A 26,407-nucleotide genomic window follows, 5' to 3' on the forward strand; every position below is an offset into this window, starting at 1 on the left:
AACACAGAACCCTGGGCCACACCCTCAGAGATTTTGATTCTGTTTACGTGTACAATAGGATCCACAATTTAAAATATCTCCATAGGGAATTCAAACTGGCTAACAGCTTGAGGAACTCTGGGTTAAGGCACTCAAAAGACACCAAAAACCTTGATATCTGTCACTGATACCCTAACATATGTGTTTATCAGATAAATAAATGTTAGCTTGGAAACCAAAGAAAGAATTTGAATAGAGAACAAACAAGCTTTGACAAGAGCGAGGAACAGCACTGGGGGATGGAAAGGAGATTCTGGATGGTAATGAGGGCCCAGGAAGGAACGATAGGAACATCGAAACATAAAGGAGATGGCTGCAGGGCCACCATGGCTGCCTTCACCATTCTCTAGATGCTGGGTCCAGCACGCAGCCCTGGCTCCATGGAAAACAAAGAGAAGCACTGTCCATTAAGGACAAAAGCATACTTCACAGCAAATCTTTTCACTGAACACACTGAACATGTCTTCATGGGTTTCTTCTCTCTGCCAAAGAAGTTTCACTTTGAAAACAAGAAAAGCCATAGTATTCAGTCTTGGTCAACCAGAAAACACAAGGCTGAGAAACCACAGGTCATCATGAGATTAAATCTACATGGGGTACTTATCCATGGACAATCTGGAGGTTACAATGCAACATAGATTCTCCACACGTGGCACTGCATGGACGCCATCAACATCGGCTTACCTTTCGATCTGGCCAATTGTATTTTGCAAAGATAGTGTCATAGGTGTCCACTGCCCCATCAGTGATGAGCATAATGGCCTGGCTGCAGATGCTTCCTTGTCCAGTGTGGTTGAACTGTGGGAAGAAATAAGTTCAAACTGAAAAACTCATCAGAGGGCTCTGTATATCCATGAGACTTCAGAAGCATGAGATCTTGGGCTTAGGAAGCCTCTTAAAATGAGAGCTCATTCTGCATCACCAAAAAGAACCTACAGGATAAGCCTTTCCCCACTTATGGATTTCCGTATTTGCTCTGAAAAGCTGGAACTAAATACGAACCACAGAAGAGAATTCCTAAAAACACACACAAGGCAGGAAGTGAGATTCTAGGACAGTTAACCTCCCTTATCTTCAAGCATGGATAACACTTCAGAATACAAGTCCAAAGGAGTTGGCACAACAACCTTTTAGAAACACATTTACTGGCAGCAGAATATGTGACAGGTAACATCTCTTTAAAAATCTAAATGAGTCTAGTTTGAATGAGTCTGATGGATGCAGACTGTGCTATGTAATAAAATCAAGGAGGTTTTGTACACATAGAGAATAAAGTCAGGAACGTGCCAATTCAGACTACACTGTAAGAACCCCATTTTTAGGGTTTGTTTTAAACATATATTTGTTAACATGTAACATTATATATTTGTTTATGTATGTTAGTATGTATAGCATGCTGAAATTCCAAGATTGTGCCCACTGGGGTACAAAACTCTAAATTTCGACTTTCAGTTTTACATAGCATTTCAAAAGTGCCCAGCCTTTGTGTGTGGTAGCTTGGGTGACCAGACTATGGTTGTCAGAGACTCCTGTCCTTCCCCTGAATCTGGTGAAGAATCCCCTTAATGAATGCTATTAATGCTACAATTCAATGCTACAAAGCAATGTCCTTTAAAAACCCTACAATTATATGACAATGGGGAACACACAAAACAACTTTAACCTTCAGTAGTGAAAACTCCCACCACTACAATCTGTGAAGTTTATTCATTTATTGTAAAATTATTTCCTAAGTGCCCACACAGCACTGAGGATGAAACACAAAAATCTCTTTGCTTGTGTAGTTTGTATTCTATTTGATGAGATACCAAAGTAAGTAAGTAAATTATGTTGTAAGTAAATTATGTTGTATGTTGGATAATGGTGATGCTAAGTCAAAAAAAAAAAAAAAAAAGCAAGAAAGGGGATAGAAAATGCAGAGGGCCAACTTTAGAAAAAATAGTCGGGGAAGACCTCAATGAGAAGGTGACATTTGAGTAATACCTGAAGGAGGTGAGCATCTGGGGTAAGGGCCTTTCAGAGAGAGCAAAGAGCATGTACAAAGGCATGGAGTGACAACGTACAGGCACGTTCAATGTGTTGACCATGACACGAGGGAAGGATGGAGGCAGCCCTTGGATTTGCTGCTGGCTCCTGATGAACCAGAGCTAAGAAAGCACTCACACTGAAGAGTAATGCCCAGCCTCCATGCACTCAGAATACTACTGGAGAGTCTGAAGTTGTAGTAATTTGAAAGCAGATTGGATGAATGGATGGATGGATGGAATGAATTGCCTCATGGCTGTATTAGGACAAAGCAAAACCAACTCAAAACATGCATGGAATACCATAGTACAGCAGAAAATACTCAAACACATCTCAGCACCACAAATTGGTGCCTAGGATAAGGTCTCTTTTCAGAATATCCTTTTCTCCATTTATAAGATGGCAATAATATGCTTATATGGTTGTTACAACACAGGTTATATGTTCATTATATGCTGGGCTACAAGTATTAACCTACTTAATCTTTACTACCCTCTGAGATAAGTACTATCATTAACCCCATTTGACAGGTGAGGAACAGAGACACAGAGAGATTAGCTATCTTGCCCAAGATCACACAGCTAATATCTGTCATAGCTGAGATCTGAACCCAGGCAGTCCGGCTCCAGAATCTACTCCCAGATTCGGTACATTCTACCTATGGCGTCCCAAAGATGAGATGACATTCCTCAATCCAATGGCTCCACAAATGTGCATTTCCTTCTCCTGCTCTTCCTCCCTTTATCCTTTCCAGTGTTCCAGGGTGGCACGGCAGTCACCAAGGCCACTACCCTGAGAGTGAGTGAGTGCTCCTTATATTCTGTGCCCTTGGAAAGTGCCTCACTTTAGTCTTGGCCCTGACAGCCATTCCTGCAACTCAGACTGGACAGATGCCCTTAAATTAATGAGCAGACAGGGCCCATGATACAGTATCAGTAGGCAGAAATACCTGAGAACTAAGGCCATCGGACCACAAAGCTTTCCACGTAACTCCTATTCTACTGTCTTTATTGACATAACTTACTATTCTAGAAAACTCTTGCTCAGGAAGATGAAAACTGCAAATAACTTTATTGGTTATTCCAGGAACTTCCTGAAAGACCCATCAACTCTTCAACAGAAAGCATCAAAGGACAATTTACACCCTAAAACTCTTTGAAACCCTGACCTCAAAATCTTCCCCTTGCTGCATCCACCAATCCTAAACTATAACTTAGGATTCGTACCCAGTTTCAACAAAGCCTCTTCCCTTTCCTCCACTTTGAAGACCCACCTCAACTAGACTTTCATAGTCTCAATAAATGACTTTGTCCTTTCCTCTCTGAGATGCTACTATGGTGATGCTATTGCACCAACATAGTGCAATAAGAAAGAACAGCTTTGCAGCCTTGTCTTAACAACAGGTTGTTCTGGAGATGTTTTGGAGAGCCTGCAATACAACACAGCCTTCATGGCATTGGATAAACCCAGTGACGTGCCACTGAATACAAGTGATGTATGCATTTGGTCACAGAGGCTGCAGAAGGGAAAAAAAAAATCAGGACACCCCGGGACTGTTGTTCATATAACTCATTTGAAAACATCCTGGAAAAACTCTCCCAAACAAAAGGCAAGAAAGAGAGGGAAATAAAGATATCTGAATACTGCAGACTGGAAGAAGGGGCTGCCCGGAGCTATTTACTCAAAACCATTACTTTCCTCCGTGGCTGAGTCCCTGGTTTTCTCTGCAGCAATCTGCAGTTGGAGAATTTTGAAGAATGCAATTAAATTCAAATGCTTTGATGAGTAATATCTCTTCTCTTCATATTTGTCTAGAACTTATTTTTATTGAATAGCGAGAGAGATGGAAGTGTTTTCCATAATAATAACAATGACAAGGGCCTGATGATGAACTACAATTAGCTCAGTGATTCATCAGTTAGCAGTGAAAATTTCAATGCATCCTGACATTTAGAGCATTTGGTTGTGATTAACAGTCTTTGAAATGTCACCAAATTTTATTTAATTGGCTAAGAAAAATTTTTAAAAGGTAATCACTGCAAAGATTGTATTCATCGCCAAAAAATATAATTGCAGTTGTCACATGACAAGGTAGATGCTAACTACTGTAGCAAACCAGCTCTGTGTTCTTAGTGAATCTAATGAATGCAGCAGAGATCAATAGCTAGAAGGGTCTTAGAAGTTTATTTGAACGTGCCTTTCAAAGCCTTTAAGTCATCTGAGCAAATACTGAAACTGAAATGCAGGTAATTGCAAAACAGAATTAACTTCATTTAGTTATAGTAACCTCTGAACCATTCTAAGCTCTAACCATAATTGTCATTTCAAATTGTGTGTAAGAGAAAGAGAGAGAGAATGTGTATTTGTGTGTTCAAGAAATAGCTTTTTATTTCATACTGACTTGCAAAGGCAGGCATAATACACAGGAAGAGAATTATATCACTAAAGGTCATATTGATGAAGTGGAAAATAGCTAAAGCTTCATTTTCACGGGAGATTAACCATCTCTGTTTTTCAAAGTGTTCGGCTATTTAAAAGCCCAATGGCAAGGGATGGGATGGAAATGTTTCTCTCTCTGGGATAAATGTACACTCAAAAGAATATGGTGCCAACTGTCAATGAATCTCAAGCAGGGACATTTTGTAACATTTTTGTTCCTTCCATTTCTCGCTTTCTGGAATTTACATTCAACCCCTCAGACTTTCTGACTGGCCAGACCCCAGAGGAGTTTTACAGGTGAAGACAGAGCAAGCAGGTGTGTGGAAGGTTTCCCTGGTTCAAAAATACTTCTCTCATCAGGTTTCAAGGGAAAAAATCCACGTGTTGGAGATTTCTCTGGCTATTAGAGGTGTTGGGAGTGCAATACACCCTCTTAAAGGATAAAAAGATATTATTATGCCTGAAGGTGTGCTTGGTAAGCTGTGATTTCTACAAGGTTCTATCCTGAGGTTGTAATATGATGTAAAGAGTTCCTGGGTCAATAAGTTTGGGTGCTGGTATAGACACACTTTAAAAGGTCTGATCACTGTGGGACTTCTAAGGCCTCTAGTAGCACAAGTGTATTGTGAGTCTCCAAAAGGAGGATGGCATCCTGCACCCTGACCACAACACCTACATCAGAGCCTTGTGGCAGACCAGCACTCCACTGGGCATGCAGTGGGATCACTGACTTAGGAGTGTATTTTTTTTTTGGAATTTTATTTATTTTTTTATACAGGTTCTTATTAGTTATCCATTTTATACATATTAGTGTATATATGTCAATCCCAATCTCCCAATTCATCACACCAACCCCTCCCTGCCGCTTTCCCCCCTTGGTGTCCATACGTTTGTCTCAACATCTCTACATCTGTGTCTCTATTTCTGCCCTGCAAACCAGTTCATCTGTACCATTTTTCGAGGTTCCACATATACATGTTAATATACAATATTTGTTTTTGTCTTTCTGACTTACTTCACCCTGTTTGACAGTCTCTAGATCCATCCACATCTCTACAAATGACCCGATTTCATTCCTTTTTATGGCTGAGTAATATTCCATGTATATATGTACCACATCTTCTTTATTTAGGAGTGTCTTAAAACAAAATTGATGAGTGAAATGGATGGGGAGAGAAAAGGTGCCAGGGCAAGGAAAAGAAGAAAGGGTCAGATGAAGACAAGCAGATATTCCTGAGGATTTGGGCAGGGAGTAGTACCAAAGCATCAAGAGTGGGAGCTGCTTCTAGAAACCATAGGCAACCTGGCAAAAGTTGAGGTTGCCTAGTGTCTCTGTGGTCACGGAGATGGCACTTCCCACCCAACCCAGCACTGCTGAAAGGGAGCAGGGCACCACTTCCTCATGCTGAATCCTCAGCCCCCATCCAGCAGGGTCAGCTTCATGGCATGTGACATGCATAGCTGTACAGGGCCCCACACTTAGTTGAACACTCTGCTGTCACTCCCCTAAAATTCTTTTTAACTTTTGAACAAGGGCCTGCATTTTCATTTTGCACTGGGCTTCACAAATTAAGTGGCCAGTACTGGGTCTATTCCTATCCCCATTTTACAGATGAGGAAAATAAAGGCAAAACCGAGCAGAGTTTTTTTCAAGGTCACACAGCAAGTTCTGAGTCAGGCTTCTCAGCCCAGCCTGCCTGACTCCAGAAGCCACAAATTTAAATACAGGAAGTGTCTCCTAACTCTCCACTCCTTTACCACTCCTGCCAAAGAACAGGAAAAACAGAAATATGCAGGGCACATTTCCAAGCAAGGGACTCCCCAGCTCAGAGTAGCCGCCCCCCTGCACTAGACACCAGGATTTAGAAATAAAGAGAACCAGTTTCCCAAATGTGGCAAGTCCTTTCAATATCACCCCCTAGCAAAAGCCTGCTGAGATGAAGGGCTCAGCATCTCCCAGTCCTGAGAAGGTGCCTACCCAGGGTTCAAAGCAGAATTTAAAGATGTAACTTGGTCCTTGACTCTGGTCAGTTATGTTTATTAATTATTAACATGCTGTTAATAGGCATGTGCTGTCCCAAACACCGAGTTGTACATAAATGCTAATTATCTGTAGCCAACAGCACTTTGGAGCGAGGTGAGAAGGAAGGGCCTCCAATTTGTATGAAGGAAGCTGAAATGACACCCTCCCTCCTTATGTTTCTCTCCTCTGCAGTTGTACATGATACTGGCTCAGGACTGAGACGTAAATGGCCTTCTATGTGTGAGTAGATATTATTGGTAAAAGAGTCTAGAATCAGGGCCTACCCTTGGCTTGAGAGGCCATTGTAGCTGAGTGGGAAAAACTCAAGTTATGGAGTCAGGCATAACTGACCACCAAAACAAGTGCAGTGCTGGGTGAATGCCCACCTGGAAACTGACAGCAGGCCGCCCAGAGAGCTACCTGGAGGCGAGGCCTCTGAGCCTCCAGCTGGTCTCCCAGCTCCTGCGACAGCTCAACATAGCTGTCACTTGTTTGCTTTCAGCTCCATCCCATGTGTCTTTTTCCTGAAAACCACATTTCCCAGGCTCTCCAACAGTTTTGACAAGTTTCGTCTTAAGGAGAACAAACACTGAAGGCCACAAGAGAGAAGCCAAGGTATTTCTAAGTCATTTCTCCCTTTCTCTCTGCTTTGGGGGCCTGGGCATTTTCCAGCAATAGCAGCATCTCCTCCAAGGCACTAGCTTCCACAGGACAGGCCCTTCTCCCCAGGATTCCAGCTTGTGCTGGGCAGCCCCCTCCATGGTTTTATTCCCATCTGGACAGCCACAATGAGGAGGCTCTGATGGCATCCCTCCATCCTGTTGTCCTTCCTGCCCTAGAGAGGAGCTACCTCCTGCTGGTACTAATCCATGGATTGTTTCATTCTTTGTTTGATTTCTCAGCTTTTCCATCCCCTGTGCAACCAACTTTCTGAGTTCAACTTCTGCTGTTTGAAATACCTAGAGTGGTGTCTATTTTTCTGCTCCTTAACATTTTAACTGCTACCTCCCTCGTCCAAAGCCACCATTATATGTCACTTAGATAATGTCCTTCCGGCTACTGTCCTTGTTTATCAATACAGCAGCCGGTGGATACTGTTAAAATCCAAGTTGGATTGTGTCATTCTCTGCTCAGACTCCAATGACTTTCCATCCTATGCAGAGCAAGAGCCAAAGTCCTCACTAGTGTCTATTAGGTCCACATGATCCTGCTACCTCCGTGATCTCATTTCTTAGTACACTCTTTCTTCCCCACTTTGCTCTTGTCACACTGGTCTCCTTGCTGTATTGTAAATATGTCAAACGTCCCTGCCTCAGGGCCTTTTCATTTGCTGTTCCTCTTGTTGGAAATTTCTTCCTCAAGATGTCCATTATGGCTGCTCCTTCACTTCCTTCAGGTCTCTACTCCAACATCACATAATCAGAGAGCTCTTCCCTGACCTCACTGTGTAAAGAAGCAAGTCCTATCACACTGAAACAGTGGTGCTATTGTTCTCCTTAAGACTACTCACTTCATGTGTCTCTTCCCATTAGAACTGGGGTCAGAAAACCTCTGTAAAGGGCGACATAGTAAATGTTTTAGGTTTTACAGGCCACATGGTATCTATTGAAACTAATCAACTCTGCCATTGTAGTGCAAGAACAGCCACAGTCTATACATAATCAGGTGGGCATGGCTGTGCTCCAATAAGACATTACTTACAAAAACAAGATGCAGGCTGATTTGTCTCCTGGGCCATAGGTTGCTGACCTTTTCAGTAGGATGTTAGGTCCATTAAAGCAAACCCTTTGTCTATTCTGTTCACTGGTGTATTATTCCCAGTGTCTGACACTAAAGAGCATGCAATATATAGTAGTTAAATAAATGATACAGAACCTGCATTAATATAGTCATTTCTTTTCCTACTGCCCTCCCAGAGTAAAAAGATCACAAAGATGCATGTTGTTCTAGCCTAACACAATTGCATTCAAGGGGAAGAATAACCAACCCAAGCTTCCCCAACATATTTCACAGGATGTTAACAGGTGCTACTTGAAAAAAGGATTCTTTGTTCAAAGAAGTGGGAGAGACAGCAGGTGAAGCGGCATTCTTTTTTGCAGTACTTACTGAAGCCTTGAGTGTGCACTGCATACTGTGAATCTCCAGGGGGCTGGAGGGAGGGATAGGTAGAGCTTGTAGCACTCCCTAAACACACCACACAGAGAAGCCCTTCTCCCTCTGAACAGCGCCACAGGCAGGGACTCAGTGTGACACAGTAAGAAGTGAGTCTACTCCATGAAGAAACTGAGAGTTTTCCAGGTGAAAAGAAATCTGCATTAGATGGTGCTCTAGTGTTGAGACACTAACAGCCCCAGAGTCAATGAGTGTGTCAGGTGAGTCCCCTGACCAGACTGCACCATCAACTCTGCCCAGCAGGGGGCTGGTATGGCTTCACCAGGTGGACCTGGTTCACCAGATCACTCATATGGCCAGCCTTACCTTCCCCACATTCTATGCCTGTGAATACTGCTCAGTGACAGCCAGGGCTAACAATAATGCTGGTCCACAAATTTTTAAAAAATCCCATCTATTCTCCTGGAGAAGAGAAAGGCAAATCAAAGAGGAGCTTACATCACTGAGAATGTTGAAGGCCTCATTCAGAGCTATATCCAGCATTCCGATTCCTTTGGCAAAAAGTTTGTCTAGATGCTCCCTGAAGTGCTGAAACAGCAAAGCAAAAAAATCCATTAGCATCTGTCCTGTTATATGAAACACCAACCTTGAATGAACAAGCACATGCCAAGGCAAAACCAATGATTCTCAGACCCAAATGGTCATAATTTGGCTTCTGCCTTTCAAATTCAAAACATAAGAACTTATTCAATATGAAATTTACCTTCCATGTGTATTTTTTTTTAGCTTTGATTACATTTTAGGGGAAAAGAAGTTCAGATTTTGGTGAAAAGTATGCAATTTGTTGAAAATTCCTGCTTTCCTCTCCAGTTTCATCTCCCATGACTCTCCACTCTCCCACCCTCTATTTTCCCACTCTTGATGATTTTTTAAGACTCCATGCATGCCCTCCCTCCACTGGGAACACACTCTCCATCCATTTTCTGCCCTCCCCTCCCCATCGTGATGGTCTCTCTTACCTACTTTTGGGGTCTCAGTTTGAACGTCACCCCCTCCTGCCCTGGGAACCTTCCCAGAACACCCACCTGAGAGCCTGGAATGCTTCCTTGCAAGCCCAGGCTGGCACACCAGGCTCAAATCCACCATGCACTTAGCACTTTCAGGTGTGTAATCGCCTGATTAGATTCCCTCCCCACTTAAGACTGTGATGTTCCTAAGACATGGCATGTCTGGTTGTCTATTGTCCCCTACATCTACCACGTTTCTGATACACAGAAGGTGCTCAATAGCCACCTCCAAAGAGCCAAAGAGTGAGGCTAGAGACTGGATCACAGCATGAGAACTGTGACTATGGAAAGGAAATCCAGGCTACAAATAGAGAGGGCTTCGAGGAACAGGCAGATGGGAAGAAGCCTCTTCAGGAGCAGCCCCAGGACCTCCTGCTATGTCCGTTCCACAGAAGCCCAGCATTAGCTGGAAAGTAAAGGGGACAAAGAAAGTGACTGTGAAACCCAAACATTTCTGCTTCCCAACAAAGAGGCAAGAGCGGGCCCAGGTGCATGCCCAGGTACACAGGAATGTACATGATGGTTCACTGGCCCAAAGCCTATGTCCACAGCAACACAGCACCTGGCATCACTTTCCAACTGACCCATTCCAAAACTGTATCTTTTCTATTGAAATGAATTATTCTCTTTCCAAAGGCATCTAAACCCTTGTCTTCTGGGGAAATGGCTGGAAAAGTCACTAGGAGGGAGAGGGGCAAGAGGGCTGGGTTAGTGGTAAAGGTTTGCCAGTGACTTCCTGGCCTAGGAGTGGCTTCCTTTCTCCTACTGTGCCTGAGACCCAACAGTGCTCCAAGTGTGCCATCAGCATCCACATGGTGACACCCACTCATAATGTGTCTGCCTGAGGACTCCGAAAGTGATCGAAGCATCATAGAGACTGATCCTAGGACATGACTGATGGTTCTAAGATGCTGCTCTGCCTGGGGTTTCTGGTCATCAGGATGGACTGCAGGTTTGCTGGCAAACTGGACTGGAAAGCTTGAGTGGGATCCTTATGGTGATCAGCTTTACTTATTTTTTAAAAAATAAATTTATTTATTTATTATTTTTGGCTGTGTTGGGTCTTCGTTGCTGCACACGGGCTTTCTCTAGTTGTGGCGAGTGGGGGCTACTCTTTGTTGCGGTACACGGGCTTCTCATTGCAGTGGCTTCTCTTGTGGCAGAGCATGGGCTCTAGGAGAACAGGCTTCAGTAGTTGTGGCTCGTGGGCTCTAGAGTGCAGGCTCGGTAGTTGTGGCGCACGGGCTTAGCTGCTCCGCGACATGAGGAGTCTTCCCGGACTAGGACTCAAACCCGTGTCCCCTGCATTGGCAGGCGGATTCTTAACCACTGTGCCACCAGGGAAGCCCTGGTGATCAGCTTTAATGACACCTAAGCCTAACATGAATCAAGGCTGGATGTGAAGTTGGCAAATCACCCTGGGGATCCTCATACCACCCACAAGACCTCTTCCCTGGTCCAACCCTTCCAGCAACCATGATCTCATGCTTACCAGAGCAGCTGCGGTTCTGGAAGCCTGCTCTATGTTAGGTCCTTAACAAACACCAGTCAACTGGGTCCTCACAACAACCCTGTGAAGTTCCATCATCCCACTCTGCAGATGCTAAGACTGAGGTCCAGTACTGCGCCTAAATTCACATACCTCCAAGCTGCCTGGCACAGGTTCTACCCAGGTTGGCTTCAGCGGCTCTCATGCCTTCCTTCTTTCCACTACACACCTGCTGCTCTTTTTTTTTTGATGGGGGGTGGGGGGGATAGCCTGCATGCCAGGCACTGGCTATGAGCTTGACATACACCTGGCCAGTTTGTCTCCAGTATGGTTGCTCTTAATCCCTGCACTTGGGCTGCAGCTGAGTCTACAGGTGATTATCAAGTGGCATGCTGAGGACCAGGGACCCAGGCAAACCACACATCCAGGAACCAAGTTTCCTGCTTCTCTGTTATTCTTGCTTGATGCCTAAGGCCCAGCAGGATGCCGAGCTCATGGCATGTTCTCCACGAGCACTCGGTGGACAAACCTAGGAAGCTGACTGAATCTGCGGAAGCCCATGCATCCCGCTGCAGGTGGGCAAGAGGGGACCAGAGCAAATCAGTCTGCCTTCTCCAAGAACCTCCCCCCTTGGAAACCCGACTTGTGGGTGAGTGGTGACCACCAAGAGGACTTAGGCTTGACAAGCACCACCTCAGGGTGGCCCCAACATACCCTACAGGACACAGAGCAGGATGACAGGCACATCAGAAAGTCTGGTCTTTAACCAGCCCCAGATTCACATCCCAGTGACTGGACGCTGCCTTGGTTCGTTCTATTCATTTGATGTCATTTCTGTCTACTGCATTTAATTGTGTTCAATCACACAAGTTTACAGTTTTTTTTAATAACACACCAATTTTTCTTTTACTCCATGTGTAGCTGCATGTCATGTGCAGAATGTTGCTTCAGGCAATGGTTGCTTTTATTGTTGGACATTTAGAGTAAAATGCAATAACATGTCATGGAATTCCCCTCAATTTGCTATTATAACAAGGTCAATTGTGATTTTGTTTCTTCCTGGTAGAAACTGGGTTCATATATGAGACAGAAAAAATATTTCCTCAAGTTAGAGGTTTCCAAATGATGTCACAGATGAAAGTTTCTCCCTTTATTTCTTCCTCCCTGTTCTCTCCCTCACGACCAAACTCCCTTTCCTCCTACTCCACAACCTAAACCAACTCAACTTCATCATCCCGGTCTTCCACGCTCTGCATTTAACCCTCAGCCCAACTCTCCTCCAAAGTGGGGACAGGGGGTCTTGCCTTCCAGGGAACCATCTCCTGCAATATGACCTCCACTAAGAGCTGCTCTGTCCATTATGGTAGCCATGAGCTACGTGTAGCTATTTACATTAAATTTAATTAAAATTACCTAAAATTAAAAACTCAGTTCCTTGATCACACAAGCCACATTTCAAATGCTCAACAGCCCCGTATGGTTGGTGGTCACTGCACTGGACTGTGAAGATTAAAGAATATCTCCATCATCACATAAAGTTCTATTGGATAATACTGACCTGGAGACACAAGGGCTAGTCTGGTCCTTCCTCTTGACTAATGGTGAGTCAGAGGAAACTCTAAGGCCAGTGGCTATGTGTGATTTTGCCTGTCCAGCATCCTTTCCCCTTCTTCTGATTTTCCTTCTTCCCTGCCACCCCATAATTTATATAAACTGGATGAGGCTAACATCTCTCTCTCTCCTTCCCAGATCAAGGGGTGGGCCCTTTGATCAGCCCTGTCCAGTCTGTGAATTCCATCCCAGAGGCCACAGTTGGGCTTCTACTGGAACGTGAGGAAGAAGACTCTCTCCATTGAGATTACTGAGAGGTCAGGGAGTCAGGCTGGTCCTGCCAGCAGCCACTGCACAGGAAGAGATCATCTGAATAAAGGTAACAGCCAAGAAGAACAGAGCCCACAATGGAAGGGGGTGAGATACAGTCAAGACAGCATGGCTTGAGCCCCTAGATCCAGCCATGCTTAGTTTTCTCAGGTAAGCAAGTCAATAAATTTGCCTCTTTGCCTGACCAGATTTAGCTGTATTCAGGCCACTCAATCCAAAGGACCTTGATGACCAAGCCCATCACAATAACCCTGGCTGAGACAATACCTCCCCAAAGACCCCCTTGCATTACAATGATCCTTCTCATCTCATCTATGCCCCCCTCCTCCCCTTCTTAATCACTGTCATTGCATTACCTGGTTTGCACATTGTCTGAGTGCCCATGCCAGACAAAGACAGGCACTTCCTACACAGCACACTCGTGGGGCACATGGATGGAACAGCCATGGCTTTTGCTCCCCATGGCCTGGAGTAATTTGCTGAAGATGAACTCTAATTGTGTGCACTCCAAGGGTAGTGTCTGAAAGGGAATGAAGGGGCCTGGCTGACTGCCCTGCAGCCTTCTTATCAATACAGATTTCTTTTCCTATTCTCAGGTCTGGCGACTTACTGTAAGATCAAAAATGTTTATATTTAATGCAATCATATTATACTTGTATGTTAGCAACTGGTATATAGACCCCATGGACTTCGCAAGAATCAAACTGAACTGGGATTCAAGAGACTGAGTCCTAGTTCTGGCTAGTCCATTTACCGGCTATGACACCCCGAGGCAAGTAGCTTTGGCTCTCAGGCCTCAATTTTGCTCCCTATGAAATGGGGATGGGAAAGCTTCTGTGTATTGGGTAGAAAAGTGAGAGCATCAGTGCCTTAGAAGCAGCAAGCAGGAGCCAGATGTCTTGAATTCCAACTCCCACTCTGCCACTCACCCCCTCTATAAGCCTTAGTAAAGAAACTGCCTTCATCTATGCCTTCTTTTCCCTCTTAATGCAAGAGCTATCAAGCTGACCTCTCACTATTATTACAGGAAAAATCATCTGAAAGAACTGCAATGACAGAAACATGTGAGACTACTTTAATTTCATATTTGTTAAAAGAAATATTTGAAAAAAAATCCTGCAAAACTTTACACCTTAAACACCTATGTCAACTTCCTGGTTTACAACTTTACAGTCTAATCCACCTTGAAAAATGACTTATTTCACCCTTTAAGGGCCAGGTTTTATTAAATGGAGAGACACATGGTTGATTTTACCGACACCAAGGCCTCAGTGTCTTTCAGAGCAAGCTACCAAAGAACAGGAGGTTCAGAATTAGCCAAGCCAGGAAAAGAGTCCTCAACAACTGTGTGCCAGAAGGTGGCCAGTTTCCATTATTTTTCTAAATTAAAATAAACCATTTATTGGGAATGGTGACGGTTCCATTTTATTATTAAACTTCAATAAAGGAGGAGGTGGCTGGCTTTTTATCTTTGCTTTAGGCACTCATGCAGCATATGCTGCTGCTCAGGAGAAGGCCTCGCTTCCAAAGCAATTAGTGCAGCTTAAAGCCTGGGGAGATGAACCAGCACGAGCGCCACGGCTGCCTATGCCCGATGCCAGCAGGCACGGCGAGGCTGCTTATCTCTGTGAAACAGTCACAACATCCAGGCCAGTGGAGGGTCCTGGAGAAACAACCCTCTCCCTCCACCAGCATTTGATTTAGTTGAGTCAATACTGATAACTCTCTCTGTGATAATAGCAATCATGTTTTTCCCTATGTAATTATAATGGAATGTTTGAGCCCTCCCAATTAAAAGCAGGGGATTAATATATAAAATGGCCATCGGGAGACAACACAATTCCCCATCCACAGAGTCACTGAGAGCCAGTGGTCCCGGCTGGGGTTACTTGGGGGAAAGGCTAACAACCACCTATCAATGATGCCCATCCAGGTCACTTGAGTTAAGCAGACCCAAATTTTGTGCCCATTACATCTGGACAAGGGTTGCTGCAGCCATGGGAAGGCTTGCAGAAATTGCCTCACCCAATTCCTCCAATGGCAGCCAGCACTGGCCGGATGATAACTGTGTGCTGGGCACTGGGTATTTTTCATCCATAACCTCACTTGATCCTCCTAAACACCCCTAAAAGGTACTATTAGGTTCCTATTTTACACGTAGGCAAATGGAGGCTTAGAATGGTGAAATACTTGCCCAGGATGGCAGAGCAAGTAAGAGGAAGGTGGGTTTCAAAGTGCAGAGCCCCATATCTAAACCCATACGCAATCGGCCCCTTCCAATACACAGGGTGCAGCTCTCGACATCCCTGACAAGATGCAGCATACAGAGCCCTAGGGATGTCATGCAGGGCTGGTTTCATGGGTACATGACATATGCAGCCACAGAGCGCCCCATGCTCAAAGGGCCCATGCTTGGTTTAATGCTACGCTGTCACTATCTTGAAATTCTTAATAATTTTACTGTTGAATCTATGTTTTTTGATGAGATCCAATGGAACAAGATTGTGCATGTGAGCAAAGGAGATATGGGAAGTGTGCAGGTCCCTGTTTCTTGCTGCCTGGGTCACACCTAGCATCTGTCAGTGCCCAGGGAGTGCAGAATTCTAATAGATAGCTAGAGAGCAGGTGTTCATCAAACATGCTTGGCTTTGTTAGGTTACTTTGTATTGTGGCCACCAGGTGACAAACTACAATTAAGGAGCTACAGGTATGAGTGCTCTGTGGAAGCTCTCCAATCTTCAGCTCTATGGGTAACAGACATGATGCCACTCGCCTTCTCCTAAAATAGGGATACTGCTCATGTCAATATAAAATCAGACTGAATAGAGGAGCAGTGTCCCAGTGATCATGTCTGTCTCATTCTGACGCCAAATTCCTCATGGAAATTTCCAAAAAAGCCTTCACACATTGCAATGGTCCCATCGCCAACAAGCTCCAAACCCAAACTGCAGTAGGTTGTTTGTCAGAGGCCCAGAGGATTTCCATTCCTGCCTTCCGACCTGACTGATACTAGGCCACGAGATGATTTCACATAAATATGGACTCTTCATCATGATGTAATTCCTCCTGACAACAAACCCTCCTTCACCCCCAACCCTGGGATAATTCTCCCATGCTCCAGTGGAGTTTGAGAAAGCCCCTGGCTTAATTTTACACCATCTTTTGGGCACATATGTCACGGACCTAGGGCATGAGTACTTAAGCTGAGGCTGATGTATATAAAGCACCCAATAAATGCTGTGGTCATCACTATTACCTTCTCTTCTGTCTTGGGTACACTCTTTCTTTTCTGCTAGGTCTCAAACCACCCCCTGGACCACCTATTTTCCAGAAACCCTTTTCTCTAACTCTTTAGGGACATATTGTGATTTTTCTTGCCTGGGGAAAGCTACCCTTTGTTTCTTATCTTCTCACTACGTGTGCTCCCCCTCTACATGCTGCAGAGAGAAGCACTTGTACACATCTTGTGACACCACTACCACAAAGTGAATTAGACTGTCATTAGATTCCAGTGGGGAAGGCAGACTGTGTTTCTCAAACGTGAAAACACAATAGCCCAATAAAGCTGGTTTTAAAGAGGCAGGTCCAGATGTTTGCAATTTGGGGGAGAAAGTACAGACCTGATAGAACTGTGTCTGAGTCAGTCCCCATTTCTCCTTAACGGTGTATATTACAAATTGAAGTGTCTGGAGGTAGTAGCTGTTTAATACTAGCGCCAAATTAGAGACAAGATGGATCTCCTAGATGTGAACAATGAGTATTAATTCAAACTAGGTAGTCAGTTGAGCTACAACCTCATTTCAATGGCAGAAGCACTAACTATCCCATGTAAGATGATGATGATGATGAGCACAGAATTGGATATTCTCTGCAATCTGGAAATACCTGAAGTGGAACCGGTGCCTCCACAGAAGCTTTGCACAGCAGGGCAAGGTGGGGTCCAGGAGGACTCCCTGTCTTATCAGTTCATCATCCTCCTTGTGAGGCCTCTGAGGGAGCCAATTCTGAGAACCTTCCAGAGACTGAGGAAAGCCACAGTGCAAATGCTACTTGGACAGAAGCACTTGCTTTGTGTCTTGCCTGGCAAGATGCTGTTGTGTGTGTGTAAACAGGCAGGCCCTCACTCTTCACATCTTTCTGACATTTCTGAAGGTCCAAGTTCATAAACTTTATAAAAACCTTGATTTGATTCAAGTTTGCTTCTTGGAGGAAGGAGGCTTTCATCAACTGTAGTATATGAGACCAGACAGAAGTCACAGCTTTAGTTCATTCCAAACACAATGACAAGCCCTGAAAACTTCAGCTATGAAGAGATGTATATTTATAGTTGGCATCTCCATGAGAGAAAGGACTTCATTTGTCTTGCTCACATTATGGCCCCAACACCCTTATGGTGCCTAGCTAGCCCAAGGCAGACACTCGAATACTTGTTGAATCAATGGACAAACTAAAATATATAAAAAGCCTTATATGAATGCAAAAGTTAAATATGATTGGACCCAAGTTCAATTCTATGAATTTCTTATAGGGAATTCATCAAGAAAATATGCAAATATTTATACACAGATGCTTATTACAGCATTATTTATAGGAGCAAAAAAAAGGAAAGCAAACTATATTTTCAACAATAAGGAGGTTGAAATGCTCTGTAGCCATCTAAAATATTGTAAAGAGTATTTCAGGGACTAGAAGGGTTATCACAACTTGCTATTAATTTTAAAAGACATTTAAAGAAGTTACAATCTACCTTTTTTTAAAGCACATATATCTGATATAACGGCCTTCAGGATAAACACAATGGTATTATAGTGAGTTCATTTTGGTAAGATTACATGTGACTTTTAAAATTTTCTTCCTTTTGCCTATCAACATTCTTTATTATTTTGTATAATAAGAAATGTTAAAAATGAAAGCATCATTACACAGACAAAGCCTCAATGCTGTAGATGAGCCCCCTCTTCCTAGCATGTCCACATTTGTGGAAGAATTCCAAATTTTGGAATCAGCCTTGAAGCCACCTTTCAATTTGCAGAAATACCAGGTTGCTCCATACGACAGACAGACATGCTATCAAGTGCCCATTGCATGCTTCACTCTTGACCTGGAGCAGTAGGGACAGTGGAAGAGATGGTCCCTGCCTTCAAGGGAACCAGAAAAACCCACACAATGACACCTCAGAGGGGCAGGCCCTTGAAAAAAAGGAAGAGAGTGGATAGATGAGGCAGAGAGAGCCTGGCAGATAGGAGGAATTCTTGGAAAATAAAAGAACTAAAAACAGTTGGGTGAAATAAGCAGTCTTGGAGCCTTGTTTAGGAGGAGGCCAGGGACAGCATCTCTTCCTCTTCGATGGAGCCACCTACGTACATTCTCCAGGCTGGGCGGATGGCAGGGCCAGTGCTGTCTCCTAGCCCAGCTCCCTAATTGATTCTGCCTGTGCTACAAATGCAACCAACTCGCTAATTAAAGCAGAGCTGATTGAAGCTTGTCCTCATCTGTGCTTATTTCTTCTTTCCACACGTTTGTTGATAGTGACACCGAACAGAGGGGGACCACCCACAAAAACCTTCAACTTCAGACAATGGAAATGTCTAAACAACAGCAGGCACTGCACTGCTTCAACTCCAGCTTGAAATCTCAGATCATGGGGCTGGTGTTTTTTAAAAGATCCCAATGGAAGCTCCTTCTGGGGTGGTAGTAAAGAAGAGATATACCTCTAGTGGTCGGATAAACTTTCACACAAGTGAAGTAGAAACAAATTTAACACTGGTTCAAAAAAAAAAAAAGACAGAACCCTAAAACTGAGTCTACCTACCTCAAAATTTTGTACAGTAGTTCAGAACTCTTTTCTTCTTATTATTATGTAGATGCTCTTTTGAGGCCATCTTATAAACAGGTAAAAAAAGAGGAAATATTTCTCAGAGCTAATAAATGAGACCAATTCCAGGGTTGGCTTCACACAGGAACCCATGTTTAGAAGGGCCCATGTTTAATGATCTGCGGCCACCACCCTGCAATTCTTAATTTTTGGACAAGCGGCCCCTCATTTTCATTTCGCACTAGGCCCTGCAAATTATTTAGCCAGTCCTGATGTCAGCTTGGCTTGGGGCAGACATAGGGACAGGAACTTGGCATTGTATTAGAAGACTGTCTCCATTCACAGACTTTTGTCTCTACATAAATGTCTACTCATGTTCATCAATGCCTGGTTTTATTTCCCAGTGTCCTAAAAGGCTAAAACACAGCATTTTATCCTTAACTGGGAACTGTACACGGAGTCCTTCACAGCTATTAGTTTGATAAGCCAGCTATTAAAATTAGCTGGTGTCAAATATCAGGAAAAATGAAGAGTTTTAGAAGGCATCTCCTAACCATAAAAATATTTAATATTTTAACTCCAAAAATAACTCATACATTTAAATCAGGTTCCCAAGGCTTGGAATGGAAACAGTAATGAGAGATCAGAAGGTACATGCTATATACACTACCAAACATAAGGTAGATAGCTAGTGGGAAGCAGCTGCATGGCACAGGGAGATCAGCTCGGTGCTTTGTGACCGCCTGGAGGGGTGGGATAGGGAGGGTGGGAGGGAGGGAGACGCAGGAGGGAAGGGATATGGGAACATATGTATATATATAACTGATTCATTTTGTTGTAAAGCAGAAAGTAACATACCATTGTAAAGCAATTATACCCCAATAAAGATGTTAAAAAAAAAAAAGGTACATGCTCATGAAGCTTCCACATCCAAAAAAATCCAAGGAGAATCGCTAATTTCTGTGGGGTGAGTGGAGCAAAAGTTTTGGGGTGTACTAGATCCCAATGATGTCTAATAGTAGGTTCATGGAGGGACCACAACAGAAGTACCCGGAAACTTGTTAAAAAACATTCTGGGGCTCCAGGCTGACAGATTCTAATCTAGTAGATCTCCAATGGGCTTAGGAATCTACACATTGTTTAATATTGTTCTTGGGATTCTTAGGCCCAGCTGCCAAGTTTTAATCATTCACCACCTGATGACCAGAATGGGAATTTAGAAATTATTTAAGTCAAAATGCTTTTAGCCAAATATGACCAGTCTCATCCAACATGATATGTCCATGATGAAAATGTGAGTGAGTGGTCTTGGTCAGCTACTCTGGATCACACAAATCCAAGTGTAAGACATTGGGTACACGATCTGGGCATCATCAAAAAATATAGATAGATAAACATTTGATTATCAACAAAAATGAGTGAAGAAACCTCTGGGCAAGGAGGTCCAGTGCAGCATCCTGGGAGCAGAATGACAGGGAGGGCTCCAGACATTGGGTCAGAGCTGCACTCAGTGAATTGCCCCTTCTAAGACCTGCAGCTTCCATGCACGGCTCATTAGATGTACACATGATGAAGCCATGGCGTGGGAGGCTCATACAGCTGGCAAGGAAGGAAAGCCAAAAACAAGTACAGCAGGAGGCTCCATTCGTGAGGCAGCTCCCCAGTGCCTCACAGCATACCCCATTATCTTGGGTACTCGGCAGTCTGTAGTTCCCCAAACCAAACCAGTCCTTGAGGAACAGCCAGGCATGCAACTTTCTAACTACCCTAGTGGAATGATCATGAGATATCAGTTTCAACCAAGGCACACTGATTTGTGCTAGATGCTCCCCTCCAAGACCCAGCTAGCTGCTAAATGAGGTCAATCCAGCTCAACCCAGCAAGAGTTTGAGGCAAACACCCTAGAAAGTTACTAGACATAAAGCAAATCTTTTAAGTATTACAGATAGAAGAACATCTTCTCTCTCTAAAGATAAGAAGAGGCAGCTACACAAGCGAAAATACCTTCTGCTTTGTGCACTGAACACGTTTAATGGAGAGGAGACTGATCTTCAATTAGCAACAGGGCACAAACAACGTGTAAAGGGAGCAAGGCTGCAGGAGCTTCCTTCTGTTAGCTTTTGGGTCTTCTACCCAAGTGTGCCATTGTACCTCACTCCCCCAGGGAGGGGACAGGCTGCATCAGACACTGCTTGAGAATGCAGAACTGGCAAGGTTCAGGTCAGACAACAGCTCCTTCCTGAGAAATGCCTCCTGCGCCAACCCTGGTCCTAAAGTGTTTCGCGCAACTAACTGGCCGCAAACTCGAGGGTTGCGCACACTCTGTGCCAGCTGGCTTACACCACCAGGGCCTTGGCAGGCAGAGCACAGGGTCTGGGCCTGGCATCTGGATGATCCTCCCCAGGCTCAGTGATGCAGCTGAGGCAGAGACCCTGGCAGCTCCCTACTCTCCCCAGGCTCTGCTCCCTGTGGCCAGTGTGCTAATTAATCCTCGGATGGTCTGGCATCCAGGCCCAGACCTAAGGAATGAGCACAGAGTGAAGTCACGCGGCATTAAAACCTTCAGGGGGTTTCTCATAGCTCATTTTAACCATGTTTGGCAAAAGTAACAGGTTTAATCCCTCAGAAATAACTGAAGTTAGAGGGCAGACCTAAGGGCTGCTTTCCCACACTGCTGCGGTAATCTGCATATGAAAGTCCATTGTTCTGATGACTAGATTGTTTTTGGGTTTTTCCTTATTAATTAGTTACTTTATTTGCTTTTAGGATCCTGTACAGTTAATTTATACATTTAATAGTCATTAATTGAATCAGCTGTACAACCTATTGGGAGCATACAGGCTAATGTGTTACACCTGAGGTCGCCTCCCAATTAACAGGGACTGGCCATAACACCTAAGAGAAATGCTGAACTATCAGACCATTTTTTAACCTACAAAAATAGCAATTTAATAAGGCTGCTCCTAATAGTCTTTTATTCTGATCAAGTCGCCCTAGATTCATTTCATCCAACATAAAATATGAGATTGCAGGGTGTGACTTCCTCTCCCAGAGTTAGTGATGATTCAATGAAAGGAGAGAGAAGACGAGGCTTTGGAAAGTAAGGAGTCGCAACCGAGGTGTGAGGGAGGCATGACTGGGTTCCCATTACCCTGACATTCACAGTGTTCTAGAAGGTTACAGCAGAATAGCTAAGGTGGCTGCACCTGCCACTCAACAAGGCAGGATTTTACAATGTGCTGCAGGACCTCTTGCCATTTCTACTTTCTTTTCTATCTTCCCATCAGTGACACCTGCCATAAAAATAACTTGGGTTTTAGTGTAAGACAGGGGTTTCTTGGACATTAGATGCTGGCCAAAAACCTCGACTATAGTCACGGACAGTATTATTTTTATAAGTGCCTGAAGTGGTCTCTAGGGTAGCCCAGACGCTCTGGGTCGGTCACATTTTACTCACAGATTGTTATATTTACTGATGGCCCAGGACATGTGTGCATCCAAGTGCTGAACTGTTTCTGTGCCACACTGCCAGGTACAATTCCCATGATTGTTAACTAAATATTTGTGAAATCATGGACAGCACATTCTAGCTTAATGGTTTGAGTGTTTCCATTAAAAATGTCAAAAGGTGGATAGTTTGGTGGTATATATGCACATGAGAACTTCATGCAGAAGGGCTGGTCTCTCTAGGAGAGATGCTCTGGGAAGTGGCTTGTTCTGAGAACTGCAGTTTAGCCTTCATATACTCTATCTTTCTACATGTTAACATTTGGGGCAGAAAAACTTCTTAAGAAATCATTAATTATTATTATTACTTAAGTGAATAAACAATTACTCAAATTTGTTAAGATGCTGGCCCTGCAAAACGCCCTAATGCCATTCTCCCGTTAAACTTTCCCAGAGTCCTATGTGATAGTACAGGAAGGAAGGGGACAGTGGATGCTCACCTGTGGATGGGAAGGAAAAGGCAGCTTACAGAGGTGAGGTGACACACACACTGCTCCACAGCTGGTCACCTTGGCCAAACTCACAGCCATGTTAATTTGGTTCTTAACCGTTAGGCATTTCCACCTCTAATATTACTCTTCTCTCTCCAAAATAGAGACTATTGATCTGAAATTAAATTCACCCCAATAACTCAAAATTGTCATGCTGATCAGTAACTCTGGTGGATATAGATATATTGCTGTAACTTTTATCAAAATCCTTGATGTTGTTTATGTCCTCCCAGCTATTTTATCTAAACCGATTTTGGTCTTTCCCCCGGCCCAAAATCAGACTATCAGCTCCCATTTTTCAACTGTCAGTTTGCCTACCTCTAGCTTTTTCTTTTACTCTCAAGACCTAAGACTTCATGTTAAACTATAGCAGGATGAGAAAATGAATATTCCTTTCTCCATTCATTCACCTATTTAGTCAGTAATATCTGAGAACTTTTGATGGGCAAGGTCTCCTTCTAAGAGAGGCAGCAGTGATAAAACACAGAGTATGAGTGTCCACAGAGAGATCTTTCAGGTTGTGGGTGAGAGACAGACAAAAGAACAAGTAAATAAAAAGAAAGGAACATCTGTCACCAGGGCTCACATGAGTCAGAGCAGGGTAGCATGGAGCAGGGGTCAGGGAAGGTGACCTCTGGGCTGAGATCTAACCAAAAAGGAAAGCTTCTACTTCTTTCAGGAGAAGGAGTTGGTGCTGAGGCCCTTAGGAGGCGGGAGTGGGCATGGCGTAGAGCGGGATGACAAAGAAACGAGCTCCACGCCCAGAGTGGATGAAGAAAGAGCGTATAGTGGTTGGCAGGCACTGCACTCACTGAAAAGAAGGTTAGGTTTCATTCTAGGTGGAACAGGAAACCTTGGGAGGGCTCTGATCAGGAGACTGACTTGATCCGATGTGCTCCTTCCTTCCTCCATTCAGTGCTCTTCATGCACAGCCCAGCCCTATGCTGGATGCAGTAGAAACAGTGGTGAATACAGAATCATCCAGGAGACCCTGGCTAGTGGGAAGGGCAGAGAGAAACCAGATCCAGGAGACCCTGGCTAGTGGGAAGGGCAGAGAGAAACCAGATCGCCACGTGGCATCATGGGGAAACCACAGAGGGCACTGTTATTGTATCTGAGATCAGAGGATGAAAAAGTTAAATTGGGCAAAAGAGATGTGGGAGAATAGGAAGGAACAAAGTTGTATGTTCCAAACAGGGAAAACAGAACACATGTAAGGTTTCAAGAGGGTGCACGATGACTTCTAGGCTATAGGAATTTTAATATGGCTGGAATAGGAAAGAAAGAGGGACGTAAGGAGGGAGAGAGAGAAAGATGATGGAGGGCAGGGGTGGGGGGAAATGTCATAATAGCAAAAGAGGAGAATGGATAGGCAAACAGGAGGCATATGATAGAAGCCTTAATAAGGAGGTGCCCAATAATTCAATATTCCAAGATAAGTTCTAGAGATCTGCTGTACAACGTCATGCTTTTAGTTCACCTAACTATAGACCATTGTCACTCTTCTGTGGTAATATACACAAACCCAACTTATTCTTGTTTAGAGCTCATTGTGTTATTTTGGATCCAGAAAAATTTATTTACATTTAAGTTATTCCAAATTTTTCTCTGTATTTTTAAATGTACTGTGACATTTTTTAAAGCAATGCAATTCTTACTACCTTTTATTAATTTTGAATTGAATAAAAATGGGTTAGTGTTTGTTCTCTCTGCAATTCTGTCTCCCTTGGTGTTTGGGCAGGCAACATTCACGAATGTGCAGAGGGCTACTTTCTGCTTACAGTTCATAACATACCCCTCACTCCCATAACACTGGCAAATCTGTACAATGTATACCCATCTGTACACTGGATGCCCATAAAGCCATGGGAAGTGGGAAGTTTTAGAATCCAGGATGACTCTTTTGACAAAGTTCAGGCTGGAAGAAACAATACTGGGGAAAATCCAGCAACTCTGATGTGCATTTTTGTTAATTCACTGAAGTTCAGTGTCTCCTGATCCCGTGGGAAAAGATCAAAACTGTGGAGGAAGATGACAGTGCCATGGGTTTCTAAGATTGGTTGATTTTGCAGCAAATACAAATGAATCTTGAACAGAGCTATGAAATTCAGTGGATTTCAGAACATCTTCATTATAAAACCAAAGAAAAGCCATATCACTAATCTTCCTCCCTCCCCCAAGAGAGACCACAGGAGGTTCATTTTAAGGTCTGATGAACGGTTCAGGAGGTCTGAAGTAGATTAGGACAAGAGTTTACTCATTTGAATTCTATATTTAAACTCCAGGCTCAACGAATTTGTCATGGTTTCTCTTTCTTTAAAGAAAGAATATTTCCGTTATTTGGTACATAAAGCAGCAAAGCAAAATTCTCTCTAGACAGTAAACAATACTTTGAAAGACAAAAACAAAAACTTAATAGAATCTCAAGATCACTTGTTCAGGGATGATGTGTCATGGGCCATGTCAAACAAAATCACAGGAAATCTGTGAAACAGGACTATTTAGTCTGTCCAAGGCCAGTGTTTTTGCCCTAACATTTTCTTTTATTTCAAGACATCAAGATTCTCTCACTCCTCTTTCAAATTTTTAAGATGAATTTTATCAAACTGTTTTAATTAAAATTATCCAGTTTTGATTTTTCAGGAGGTCACCTAAATATTGGGAAACCAGAGTTAACTGTCATTGGACTGAAGGTACACGACATAATAATCCCAGATGTCACCTTCTAGAAGTCCTTTCATACCCTTTCATTAACTGCAAGTAGCATTACAGTGGCCACCAGGGAAATCGTCATAAGATGAAAAAGTAAGAAAGACATGCTATTTGGCTGTCATGAGAACTTGTCAGGATATATATGGATATTTTGAGTGAAGAATGAAACACCCCAAAGGATTTGGCACATTTTAGTCAGAATTATTTAACTCACAGGATGGAAGGCTGGCATCAACGTGCATGTACACTGCCCGTTGTACACAGGTTTATACAGAAGGTCATAATCCCCATTCCTATTTCACAAAGAACATGAGAAAATGGCTTCAAAGCTGCCATTCAAGGGATTTGGACTGAACTAGACAGAGTAGTGAGGAATATCAACCCTGGAATCAGATAATTTCACTCACAATCGAGTTCAGGTTATCCTGATTATATTAAAATGTAATGGGGCTTCCCTGGTGGCGCAGTGGTTGAGAGTCCGCCTGCCGATACAGAGGACATGAGTTTGTGCCCCGGTCCGGGAAGATCCCACATGCCGCGGAGCGGCTGGGCCCGTGACCCGTGGCCACTGAGCCTGCGCGTCTGGAGCCTGTGCTCCGCGACGGGCGAGGCCACAACAGTGAGAGGCCCACGTACCGCAAAAAAAAAAAAAAAAAAGTAATGCATTTCATGCTTTTGTTTTCAGTGTTTTGTGGGTCTTCTACTGAAATGAAAAAAAAAAATTTTCAACCAGAATCCTCTCCCAGGTGGCTTATCTATTCATTCATTCATTCATTCATTCATTCATTCATGCTTCTACTGAGCATC

The 26,407-nt window shown here is 43.6% G+C and overlaps 1 protein-coding gene across 1 annotated transcript in view; it reads right to left on the reverse strand.

The window, feature by feature from the left end:
* Positions 1-26,407, reverse strand: part of CACNA2D3 (calcium voltage-gated channel auxiliary subunit alpha2delta 3) — a gene marked incomplete at both ends in the record, with an annotated part of 784,748 nt that overhangs the window by 377,869 nt on the left and 380,472 nt on the right. The window contains 2 exons of the mRNA XM_082847776.1: positions 724-837; positions 9,137-9,226. Coding sequence (XP_082703902.1) covers positions 724-837; positions 9,137-9,226 — 204 coding nt within the window. The remainder of the gene's footprint in view (positions 1-723; positions 838-9,136; positions 9,227-26,407) is intronic.

Source organism: Leucopleurus acutus (assembly GCF_964270905.1).
Source record: "Leucopleurus acutus genome assembly, chromosome: 10".
NCBI lineage: Eukaryota > Metazoa > Chordata > Mammalia > Artiodactyla > Delphinidae > Leucopleurus > Leucopleurus acutus.